Source organism: Schistosoma mansoni (assembly GCF_000237925.1).
Source record: "Schistosoma mansoni, WGS project CABG00000000 data, chromosome W unplaced supercontig 0115, strain Puerto Rico, whole genome shotgun sequence".
NCBI classification, from domain to species: domain Eukaryota; kingdom Metazoa; phylum Platyhelminthes; class Trematoda; order Strigeidida; family Schistosomatidae; genus Schistosoma; species Schistosoma mansoni.
In genome coordinates, this window is record NW_017386021.1 from 771667 (window position 1) to 785070 (window position 13404).

Here is a 13404-nt window from a genome sequence, read left to right on the forward strand (position 1 = left end):
ATTATTCGTGTGCTGTGTTGTGGGAATGAAAGCGAACACAGGAGGCGGTTGCGGTAAATGCATTAGTGTGTATGTAGTGGAAAAGCAGTGAATGTAGCGGATATTGAAGGTAGAAGTCGGAAATTCGTCCGATATTTGGGGGAAAAGTCGGCTATTCGTCGGATATTTAGGGGAAAAGTCGGCTATTCGTCGGATATTTAGGGGAAAAGTCGGCTATTCGTCGGATATTTAGGGGAAAAGTCGGCTATTCGTCGGATATTTAAGGGAAAAGTCGACTATTCGTCGGATATTTAGGGGAAAAATCGGCTATTCGTCGGATATTTAGGGGAAAAATCGGAAATTTAGCGACATTTGAAAACCAGAGCGACAGAAAGGGGAAATTCCGCTTTATTTCCCCCGGACAGGCGAAAAAGCAGACATTTCGGTGCATTTCCCCTTTATTTACGACTTATTTTCCAATGCATTTTCCGCTTTATTTCCCCTTTGTTCGCCTTTATTTCCCCTTTATTGGTTGTTTGGGTATTGGCGCGAAATTCATCCGCTCACCTGTCTAAATACTATTTCGGCATTATAGCTAATGTCAGTTCGTGATGAAAACCATAAATCAAATTCCTAACCCTAACCATCAACTGCCAACCACAATTATAATTCCTCACACTGCTATTAACCTTTATCATTTCCAAGGTCATCTCAGCGTTGCCTAAAGGTCGTCCGTAAATTACAGTCTCACTACATTTCCAGTAATTTAGGTAGTAATCATATTGTTTTAAGGTTTTATATGGTAGATATTTGATGAAAATCAGTAAAAAACTTAGTGAATCGTTACTGCTCTCCTGTTTCACTCAAACATTCCTGTTTTAAAGTAGTCTATCAGTCTCTACTCGAGTAGAGACTGTTGAAGCTTATTAAGATCACAAAACGATCCACGTCGATCAACCATTGAAAATATGACAGCATTAAATACACGCCTCGTCCAGTACGTGAATCGTCAACAGTTCTCATCCACCACATCAAACTCGAGCGTCAGACCCAAGTCCTTCCGTTTTGTGTGTAATGTCTTAATCTTCAGACCACGAAGCCGGGATCCTATGGTATGCAAGTTCAACCCCAACCAGCCATGTTGTGCGGCATTTCATTGTCTTCTGTGTGCACATTCCTGACACCCCAATCATCTATTATCAGGTGATCACTGGCAACTAGCTTCGAGGGAATTTCCACAGTTCTGGTAAGAAGCAGCGATCAGTTGAGTCCAGTCGCGTAGGGTCCCAATCTCTCGACTTTGGGAAATGGCACAGATTCCTCAAGATTCTCTATAGCGGCTTCCCCAAAACGGGTAAAATTGTCCCCAGTTTTGGGAGATTGGGACCTTACGCTACTGGACTTAACTGATCTCTGCTTCTTACCAGAACTGTGGAAATTTCCTCGAAGCTGGTTGCTAGTGATCACCTGATAATATTCAGTATCGGTTTGTAGAAATTACTGAATGTTATAAAAATGACAAATCGATCTAAGCTAGACAATTATTGAAATCTATTTTAGCTTTTTAAGGCTATCTGATTACAGCGGTAAAACGTGTTTATTTTACCAATTATCCCCTCCTACTACTTTAACAGATCCTACCAATGAATTGCTAAGTGGTTGAAATAATGCTTCTTTGACATTGGTCTTTTTTTTAGAGAACAATAATTTGGTCTAGTTGACGGGGATTCAATGGAGGTTGGTTCTAACTTCCAGGTTGTATTTATTACTGATTGACCTTAGTTGGGATACCACTATAACTTGGGAAGTATTAGGGAGATGTTTTGTTCTAGCATAGGAATTCTCAGCAGTACATACGCACTACTCCACTTGGTACCAAACCTAGGATTTTCGAGTTTCACATCGAGCGCCTAACCCTCAGACCACTAAGCTACCATTGCCTCAAGGCTCTTAGGTCTCACTTTCGATTCCCAAAGGCATCGTAGGTTCTTACTGTCGAAAATTCCTGTACTAGAACTAAAAGGCTGTTCAGTACTTTCTGCTTTTCAGGTTTTCTAAATTCGGTCCGTGATGCGGGTTTTTTTATCCTTACAGATTATGCATCTTCACTTTTATTCAGTTTATTTTTTTTAACACAGATAATGTGTGTACTGGTCAATGGCTCAAAAACTCTACATATGGTCATGAAATAATGTGTCAATCCTTCGGAGTTTGTGTGACCGGGGTATTTGCTGCCAATGGTATTGTGTGTGCTTATTAAAATGTTCCATACATATTAATTAATATTTAATGTCTTGCGAATTATCTGTTTATTTAAACATATAAACATTAGTACAAGGAGGCACCAAATGGATATGCGCCACACAAATCATTCGATTTGTGTGAGGGCTGGGATACTGCCCTGGTGCACAGACTGAAGCAGGTGATTTTCGTGGGGGGGGAGTACACCCGAAGCCTTTGAAGTAAAGGTTTGATCCACAAGGCAGTGGAGCAACGTCAGGAGATACAGTCCCATGGTAGCCGGTGACCAATAGTTGGTTCATACACTATTTGTTACTTCAGGATACTGGAGCCCATGTGCACCATTGGTTTGGAATCAGGGTTTTCCAACTCCCCTAGGTAGACTCTGTGTCCACCAACCCGGTTAAAGCGTCGGACAAAGTAATACGCATCGATAGACAAAAGAGTTCGAACCAAGGACATACAGCTTCAGACATGAACGCATAAACTGCTAACCGCTGAGTAGGCATCCAGTAATTTATATGCAGAATGAGCCAAAAAAGAAACAAGCTGTGAAGTAAACAAGGAAAAGTATACATTGTGAAATGGTGGAGAAGACATGGAGCTCGGGTGAATTATTTTAGTAGATTTTCATTCTCTGGGTCGGGTGATTTGGTCGTAGAGCTTTCATTGTTTTCCTGAACAACATCAGCGCAAACTTGAGGTAAAAGTGAAGTAATCAAATTTCTCCACATATGACTCACAGCTTGCCCTGTCAATCTCAATCTTGGTTGGTTAATAACGACTTTTAACCTGTCATTGTCTACCTCTTTATTTTCATTATATTACCCTTTGATACGATTCCCGGTTCTACGTTTGTCCATGATTTTTTCTGACCGGTCGATAAATTGAATCGATTTTGATGCGTTTGTTATTTGTCAATGATGAAAGCTCCACGATCAAACCACCCGGCTCAGAGAGCAAAACTTCACCAGAAAATTGAACGCATTGTCTTAGGGGATCATTCTAATATAATTGCTTTTTGTAAATGAATAATATTAATTACATGATAATGGATCGCTTCACTAATCACTAATCAAACACAACCGATTTAATTCATAATACTGAACGGCATTGTATACAAACAAAAAAAACTAGATACATAATAAACAATTATCGGGTCAACATTTACACAATATATGAGTCTAACAAATTATATCATTCTAGTCTTTCTTTTCTCAAGACGTCCTCAAATGCCCTGATACGGCCAAGAGTCGGGAGAGTCAGCTCTCCCTCTCGTAATGCTCTCACATGGCATTTCATACTAAAGCTAGGTGATATATTAAACAATTCAAGTACTCACCCTTTGATTATAATTAAAGAAACCCTTTTAAAAGTTATTTAGACATCATAGTTATCAATGTGATGCGAAAAATGTAGATCTTTCATTCCTACAGTATTACGAGGAAGCTTCTGCATATAGCTTTTATGTCTTTTGACGATTCATAATTCCACGATAAAACTTTTCAATATAAAATGTGTCTCCGTGTTTCCTTTTTTATTTATTTCAACCAGACTTTATCTCTTATTCAAAATGAATAATATTCATAAGATGGTTATTACTTTATTCTTACGTTCTTTTCGTTTATCTGCTTCTGATACCGCATATTTGTTAGCTTTTTGGAGTAAATATCATGCACGAGAAAGTTTAGTATAGGAACGTATCTATAAGTTACTATTGTAGGACCAAAATTGAAATATTTATATCTCTTAATATAAAGTTCGTCGTTAATTTATATAGTCAATCCATCTTAATTAAATATGTTACTAATATTGATAATATGATATGGTTCCAGAGAAGTTTTAGTCTGAAATTTCTCTCGTAGCATTTAAACATCCTTACACTGTTAGTCTATCGTAAAACAGGTACTGTCAAGATTGAAGCAAATATTAAAAAATCCTGTTTAACGTTTCTGACAAAATAGGGAACGATTAATAAGTCAGTTCACAAGAAATTGTTGTACATTACAAAAAAGCATATCGTTTGTACGATCATAGTTGATACTGTCAATTATATTCATAGATCAGATAAGATATATGGTGCTACTTCTAGTATCAGGGACTAAAATTGGTATCGAAGTGATCTTTTTTCTTTAATATTTGATTGCGTTATCTCAGCTGTGTTTTATTATTATGTTTTGTCTATTGTTGTTACTCACACTGTAGCTCAATAATACATTATCTCATTTATCTGGACTTGACCAGTTATTACCAACTATGCAATATGTTGTAATACGCGCTGGAATTATGTATTTAGGGGCTGAATTGGATTTTTATTGAAAAGTTAGTACCGTAATGTTTATCACTTCATAGATTATTACCTTATCTAATGACTACATTACAAGCATGTTATGATCAAATTCTAAGTAAAGAAAGTAGCATATAGTCGATTATTCATTTTAAATAATGCGTGTATTGCATGAATTCAGTGCCTGTCGTCCTTTGAAATTCGTAAACCATGGATTTTTTTGACTCTGGGGAAGATATACATATATATTTTTTGAACAATTTATATAATTTGTTTATTACTTCTTTGGACCTAGACTAATTTGTTTATTGATTATTCTTTAAATTTTTTCGCGATCAAAATTATACTGCTTATATACTGAATTTATTATCTAACGCATTGCCTTATGCTCATTACGCTAACATCATTTTTTCTACAATGGTTGCCATCAATCTATTATTATTGTTGTTGTATTTTTCTGGTATTCTTTTTTGCTACATAATACTATGATATTAAGTTAGTCTTGAAGCGGAAATGCAGCTATTTCATTGTATTTTTTTGAATTACTAATAATATTATTTACGTTATGATTTTCTATTTTCTTCTATCAGTGTATTGTTGATGTACGTATTCTCTATTCTTCTTGTTCTGGTTAAAATTGAATGCATTGAACTAGTACACCCATAGAAGTACATTTTAATACACACTATTATATATATGCTTATTAAAATTTTTACTTGTTTTCTATACTTTCCATTAAAATAACAAATGCTATCATACAATATCATAAATATGTCAATCAGTTTAGATTTGGGCAGAAATATACACTGTTTATGTTGTTATAATTAAATATGAGGACGATGAGATGAATAATGATGACTGACTAGCGAGGGAATTAAAGTAACATGTTATCAGTGATAAGGTGATCAATTTCTGGGTCTATTGTTCGAAAAGACATAACGTGTAACCTTGCTGCGGCACGCAACGTCACCGGCCTAACATGATAATACCAATATTTCATTATTCTGTTAATAATCCAACTTTTTTGTGTCAAATCACTGGTTCATGTTCTCTTTTATACTCTTTTTTTCTACTCAGCTCAATTACTTTCAACTGTAATGGTTTAGTATTTGCTAACATCGAGTTTGACAGGATATCGTAGAAACTGATGAATTCCCTTTACTATCACATGATCCTTGCATAGTTGCAAATAACTGTCTAACTCAATTTGAACACTACAAATAGACTATAGGTGAGTTATATATATAAACATAATTAGATTTTGTGTTGTTTCCTTTGAATTCCGTGACTTAATTATTCGTAATATCTATACTGTTTTGTCCGTGTCTTTAATAGAAAAAGCCATATTCTGTTTGAGATCGATAAAAACTTTTGGTGAGATCTCATGTTATTGCTAGAAATCGTTAAGGAAAATAGATAACATCTTCGATATAACAGACTAGATGAAGAAAACAATTTCATCATAAAAACCAGACAAGAAGTGAGCGCTACAATAATACTTGGATACTATTTTACATGTCCAAATATGGTAATTCTGAATACCCAAACATTTTTACTGAATTAGTATCCACTTGACTAGTGAAAATATTCTAGTGTATTTTATTAAGTACAATTATTGTCTAATAAATAGAAGTTACTTTATACATTTCATTTTATAATGTTTAGTCAAGGCTAAGAACAAGATTTTCTGTTGAAAAAATGAAGTCAAATTGTATTTGAAAACCTATCATCATTTTCATACAGACTATAGTTACCTATAAAAAGATTTTCATGTTTCAGTGGATTATTTTCAAAAGGGAACTTCAGAATTAGATAAAAAAATCTGGTAAGATGCTGTCAGTTAGTGTTTGTGAATATTGCAGTTATGACTGATGAGGATCTTTATGTTGGAAATCTAACTATGTGAAGTAAAGGAGATGAATCTACAAACGATGAAACAACACAACTAAGGTGAAGTTTACTAGATGAATAAAGGTCAGTGGGTCGTCAAAGGAATTTTGTAAGTGAAACCATCTGGTGTTAAGTATGTTTATCAGGATATAGTGTGATTTACCACGTTTTCTTACTGTATAGATAGATCCCTTCGGAAAAAATAATACTAATCCCCTCTACAAAGGAAAATAAGTAACGCGTTTGATATTCGTTAATTATTCTAAATCCTCTAGCGCTTTTTACTTCATATCCACTAAATTTCTGGTGATCTTACTGAATTTCTGTCTGAACTCCATCGGCATGTGAATATTTTTTTCATAAATTTAGTCTGTTCTCAATTGATAAGAAGTGATTGTTGAATACCACTAAACTTTTAACTTTCTTTCCTCTTTTAAATTTCGAAACATTCAGTTTATCAAAATTTCTTGGAACTCAGTAATTTCAATGAATATACAAATACCTTCAATTCAGGCGGTACGTTTAGTTCTTCATTGGTTTTCTGAATGGAACAACTGTGAACGTGAATTATTTCTTTCTACATTAAATTGTCTTGAAACAGTGGATCATCATTTATCTATTGATGATTCATTATCCATAATAAGTGAAATGAATACCAGTGAGCATGATAATGATTCTATTCGTCAGAACAATACTATTGATCATCAAATGAATGATACATTCTTAGCACATTTAATGAATACGAATTTGCAAATTAGTTCAGAATTAGTTGAAAAATTGGATTCATCAGATATATTTCAATGTCAAATACGTTTATTTTATTTTTGGTATCCTCAATGGTCATTAGAACAACGTGTTCAATTAGTTAGTAATTTAAAAGATATACAATTAAAGTCATTAAATGAAATCTCGTAAATTTGTTTACGTATTACATATATCAACGTAAAGCAACTAAGAATAATATCAGGCTCTAGTTATCTCCAACGTTTTCAATGTATGAAAGGTGTATTTTATCCAGCATTTCCGTCCATCTTTTTTCAATTATTCTATACTGTATATCAAAGTTTAGTTTTCCCTAAAGATTTCATTTCAAGCATCTCCAGTTGTATGCAATGAAAACGCTAGTTTAACGCTGGCTAAAACCTCAGATGACAAACACTTACATATAAAATGTTAAGGCTGGAAGTGAAATCTCCAATAAAAATTACACTGTAGTGCGATACTTTAATTTACTTAATGGACAGAAAAACAGCTAAAAATTCTGGTTACGTCACACTTATTGGACATTGAGAATGTTGTATATAATCAGTATGTCTGTTTCCATTATACTATTAACTTAATTGTTCAATGGCTGTTTTTGTAATATTGAGAGGAAAGAAAGCCTCTTTTTATTATAATTGACAGTTTTTGTACTGTATTTGTTAGTATTTCGTTATAATTTTTCAGTTTATTGTAAATATAACGTTTGTTTTGAATATGCTAATAGTTTATTTACTTTTGATACACTTGCTCTTTTTGGACAATTATATTGGGCTGAACTATCCGCTCATCAGTAGTAATTGACTTTATGTACTACAGTCATCGTAATATTATTTTGAAAGTTTCCTCTCCCATCTTTACACTCTGGCGATAAACGGTGATCACACACGTAAACATATCAATCAACAAAAGCTCACAAGAGATTTATTTTTATAATATGTGTACATATATGTATAAACGTCTTAAGCGGTGACTTATTTGTTATGACGTTCGACTTTCAGTCGCTGAATCTCAGGTTCGACCTCTGGTTTGGGCAACCAGATAGTATCATTAGTCCTCATACTATGTGGCTCAAATCCAGGTACTTGGAAAGTAAACTAGTCTAAACCTTTAAATAAACTTCTATCCAGTTATTATAAGCGAGAGTTATAAGTGCTTGCCTCCCGGCAGTTATATATGCGAGAATAGAACTGTTTGTGGAAACCGATGTTACATGCACACATATTGCACCATTATCTAATTTTTTTTTGAATTTCTCTTATGTTAATTCTTTTCTTTTAAGATGTGATGATTATAATTAAAATAATATAGTGAATGCAAAGAATAGATACCTATGTATGGTTAATAATAATAACAATATTGTAATCATTCCTCTCAAACATATCTGATTTGTATTTTCTGTATTTAAACAATACAAATGTGTTAATTGTTTTAATAATTCAATGCACATAATAAAGCTACACCACGTTGGACCCAGTGTTTTTGTTGTTGATCAGTTGGAATTTCAATAGAAAATACAAAATTTGTTGAATGACCAGTAGTAGATAAAGTTCCTGCAAGTTTAGAGTAAAATATAATAATAATAAATTATTTCAAACGTTTAAATCATTGAGGTATTTTACGTACTTAATTACACAACTAGAATTTTTAGTATAATTCATAATCTTTCTCACTATCCATCCATTCATGCTGGACTTCTCGTAAGTTATTAAACTTACTTCCTATTCATCCCTACGAAACACGATTATCACTGGATTAACATTGAAATATTCACATAAAAATTTGAGTTTGATAAGTGCTAACATTAATAATACCTATTGCTCGATACTACAGAGACTTTGAGATGGTGAAGATGTATAGCTCAGGTGGATGATTTTAATGGAGTTTTGTTCTCTGAGCTGGATGGTTTTGTCGTGGAGCTTTCATCATTCTTCTGAACGACATCAGCACAAACTTCGGGTAGAAGTGATGTGTTCGAATTTCTCCACATGTGGTTCACAGCTTGTCCTGTACACCTCGATATTGATTGATTCTTGTTGACCTTAAATCTGTCATTGTTTACTTCTTTGTTTTGGTTGTATCTCCCATTTGTTTGATTTTTGTTTCTATGTTTCTGCATAATTTTCCTGATTGGTTGAGAAATTGAATTGATTTCAATGTTCTTGTTTACTGCTGATTGACCTGAGTGCCAAGTTTCTAAAAATTCTCTAGTGTTTTCGGAATTTCTTTTATCCAAAATCTCCACATTTTTCCAGTCGGATGTGTGTCCACAGTTGTCCACGTGTATTGATATGAGTGAAGAAATGTCGTGGCGTTTGACTGTTAATTGATATTCATGCGGACGAAGTTGAAGAGGGCGTCCGCTTTATCCGATGTAGTGTTTTTCGCAGTTGGCACAATTTATTTTGTAGATGGTGTTTGGTTTGTCTTCTTTTGTCATTTCATCTTTTGGTTTGCATAGGATTGAATGAAAGGGATTTTGTTGGTTTGTGCGCAACACCTATTCCGAAGGTTTTCAGCAGTCTTGTCGTTTCTGATATACCTTTTGTGTATGGTAGGGTTATCCTTTTGTTGATTTCTGTACTTGACTTTGTTTCTGATGATGGGTGTGGCTAGTTTTTTTGGACGAAGATTGGGTAGCCGTTATTTTGAAGGATGGTTATCCAGTATTTTTCTTCATTTTTTTTCGTGCTGTAATTGTATTGCAGTGTGTTCTCGCCTTCTTGAACAAGATTTGTACGCAATTGATTTTATGAGCTCTTGAGTTATTGCTATTATAGTTGAGGATTTGATCAGTGTGGGTCGGCTTCCTGTACACTTGAGTCTCCGGTTTCTTTGTGTTGGTTCTGGTGATTAATATATCCAAGAATGGTAGCTTGTCATTTGACTCCTGTTTCATTGTGAACTTGATGTCATTGAAGACGTTGTTGATCAGCTTGTAGGTGTGTTCTAGCTACTCCTTTTTGACTATGAGGAATGTGTCGTCTACATGGCGAATCCAATTTTTTGGCTTGATCATTAGTAAGATCGAGGCTTCTAGTCTCTGCATCACTGCTTCTGCGAAAAGTCGTGATATTGGTGATCCCATCGGTGTCCCTTTTGTTTGTTCGAGAATTTTTGTTGTTGAATTGAAAATATGTCGTTAGGGATAAATCGATGAGTTTTAGTAGACTTTGACTTTGAAGCTTCGTGTACTTTGCAGGATTTTCGTCGTTGATGAGAAGTAGGGATAGCGCTTCTTTTGCTAAGCTTGGTTCAATTGAGGTGAATAGCGCTGTTACATCGACGGATATCACCAGCTCGTCGTCATTGATTTGAATGTCCTTAATCTGACCAAGGAATTGTGTGGCGGATTTGATGGAATGGTTCGATGAATCCACTAAATGTTTCAATATTCGTGAAATTTCTCTTGACAAATTGTATGTTGGCGTTCCGCGTAGTGCTGCAATTGGACATAGTGGGATGTTTAGTTTGTCTATCTTCGGCCTGCCGTAGAATCGAGGGAGCACTGGTCCATTGGATTCCATTCTCCATTGATCTTGCTTTGTTATTTCTCCCGCTTTGACAAGCTTGTTTAAAGTCTTTGACATTCGGTTGTCTAACTTTTTGACTGGCTTTATGTCCATCGGTTTGTATGTGCTTTTATCCTTGAGTAGTTCCTCGGCTTTCTTGATGTATTCTTCTTCGTCCATAGTCACTGTGATGCGCCCTTTGTCCGCTGGAACGATGACAATATCTTTTCTAGTTAGTTTTTTCAAAGCTTTTTGTTCTTGTGAAGTCAGTTGGTTCTTGTCCTTCATCCCTTGAGTTAGTGGTACTATAGTTTGTCTTATTTCTTGTTACGTTTCCTCACTTATTCCGGAAGTTTTAAGTGATGGCTCTAGTGCTGCGAAGAATTCCAGTTTTGAGGCGTCGCTTGTACTGTAGTTTAATCTCTTTTGGAGTAGGTGTCGTATGTTTGTTAGTGGTTGTTTTGACAGGTTGACCATGCAGTTGTTCATGTTTTCTTACATGGTTGGTTTTGAGATTTTGATTATTTTCTTCTTTAGGATGTTTCTTCTTTATTCTCTGTCATTTGCATGATACTTTGATGGCTGTTGTCAAGATTTCCAAGTGCTCTGACGTTAGTGTCCTTTGTAGCTTCATCCTTTGGTCCTCTATGACGTGTTAGTATTTGCGGATCCTGTAATGTGCATCCGTTATCATTAGGTGTACTTGATCTAATATTTTGTTGAGATATCATCCGACTGTCTATACAACTATACAATAAATTTGAAAGCAGTGACCATAAAATAGTAGTTGTTGCTCTCTATGTCCCTTTTATAATCAACCCATACAAAAAGTCCATGACTACAGAAACTATAGGCATGTTGACTGGGGCCTCCTGAACTCCCTGGTAAGTTTCTCAGACTGGGATACCTTCTTAAGTAATAGTCTCGTAAATGTCATTGACAAATTTTATCTGATCACTAACTCTTGTTTTGATTCCTGCATACCTCTTAAAACGTAAAGATTTAGTAAACCTATATATATATATATATATATATATATATATATATATATATATATATGATGAACTGATGCCAGTCGGAGAATAAAAGCGAAAAGAACAGTTGTCTTAGTAGTGAGCACTCCTAACTCTACAGGGGGTCGATTTCATATCTGGTTTCAAGCATTCAACGGTAAATAGTAATGGGTTTACATTCCTGAAAAGTACCCAAGTGGGACAAAACATCTATCCAGTGCTTCCTTATTTTTATTAATTACTTAATGCATACTAGCTCATCATAAAATTTATATTTCATATACTATTATAAATTCCTTAACCATAACTAAATAGACATTACCTGCACGTGTTAGAGTTTTGTATACTGGACATTCGTAAATTCCTTGACTTGGTGATTTACGATTTTCTGTTGGTATAAGCCATATGACTGGCATATTGACAAATAATTCTTTTGGTCGTGATTCACATAACAAATTAAGTGTGGAATCCCAACCAGCGCCTTCTAGATACAAACCACGAATATAGCTTCCATCGTTAGGTGATTTATTCAATTTCTCATTGTTCTCCTTCATTACCTTTACATGAATAAAATAATGAAAAGTATTTAATAATCTTTAAAAATGTATTTTTTAGCCGAATTTAAATTAAAAATCTTATTGACTATTATGAAGAAGTTTATCATTTTTCTACAGTAGGTTACTTATCTCTTCAATGGACTAAGGAGACACGTTGCTGAGTTACTTCCCCTAGGAGTTGAAGATGGACTTTTTTAAGAAGTACCGCCAGGATTGACATATAAGTTCAGTTTCTTGCCTTTTGCGTTCATGAACGTCATATACGTTATTTTGAATAATTACATTTCATACTCATGAAGCAGCCTATTCGATATATTGGGTTCATCGGAAGTAAAATGTTTAAGTGTAAAGTTCAACGGGAGAAAATTAAACCATTAGGTTAAATTATGAACTTTCACGAACTAAATTGACTGAGTCCAAAGTAATACATGGAAAGACGTCTATCTCAATTTATGGTGTTGTTTAAAGTAGAGAGCGTATTAGTAAAAGCATGAACCAAACGAAATAAAATGAATTCATGCTATTCTGATAGAAACATTAAATTAGCGCTTGTCCTTAGTTTCATTCAGCTTAGACAGTTGAATATCTGCAGAACTCTCCGTTTCAGTTACAAATACTTTTCATACCTATTGTTATTCTTATACTTGTTGAGTGACGTTGAAGGCCTTGATATAATCTGAGTGTTGTCCTTATTATAATCCAAGAAAATATCATGAACAAATCCTAAAAATAAGCTCAGTTTATCAAAATTTCCCTGAGATCAGTTAAGTAGTTCACCTGTAAAATGAAGGTTGTGATTGGTTGTTCTGAATAGTTGTGTAGTTACAACATGTAGAATTCCTTAATGATTTGACTTTTGAACTTTAAATTTATCATCTCACCAAGTGTTGGTCTAAAGTTCATTGTAAAGGGTTAATTGGTTGTTAATTAACCTGACACATACACATAATGATCGTATATGTAATCAGTTAGTTTTTTGTCCAATTCCTTGTTATTATATTGTCAAACTACTGTGTCAGTCTGGCACTAAGAAATGTATTATATAGAACTTACTTTCAGTATTCTGAATAGATAGAACGTAGAGAGAAGTAATCTTTCATAAGTGAATGTTGAGTAAAAAACTTTAAAGTAGACTTCATCTAGTCAAAGTGTATATCTAACTGTTT

General features: G+C 34.3%; 2 protein-coding genes across 2 annotated transcripts in view; one reads left to right on the forward strand and one right to left on the reverse strand.

The window, feature by feature from the left end:
* Nucleotides 1-4121: 4121 nt before the first annotated feature.
* Smp_028450 (hypothetical protein) lies at nucleotides 4122-4257 on the forward strand (the record flags this gene model as incomplete). The annotated part of the gene is given in 2 exon segments (XM_018791003.1): nucleotides 4122-4181; nucleotides 4186-4257. Coding segments are annotated over 2 exon segments (132 nt in total), but the record flags the coding sequence as incomplete, so codon positions are not given.
* A 1543-nt stretch (nucleotides 4258-5800) lies between these two features.
* Nucleotides 5801-13404, reverse strand: part of Smp_137550 (dynein heavy chain, 3' fragment) — a gene marked incomplete at both ends in the record, with an annotated part of 48595 nt that continues 40991 nt past the window's right edge. The window contains 2 exons of the mRNA XM_018791004.1: nucleotides 5801-6013; nucleotides 9219-9395. Coding sequence (XP_018645794.1) covers nucleotides 5801-6013; nucleotides 9219-9395 — 390 coding nt within the window. The remainder of the gene's footprint in view (nucleotides 6014-9218; nucleotides 9396-13404) is intronic.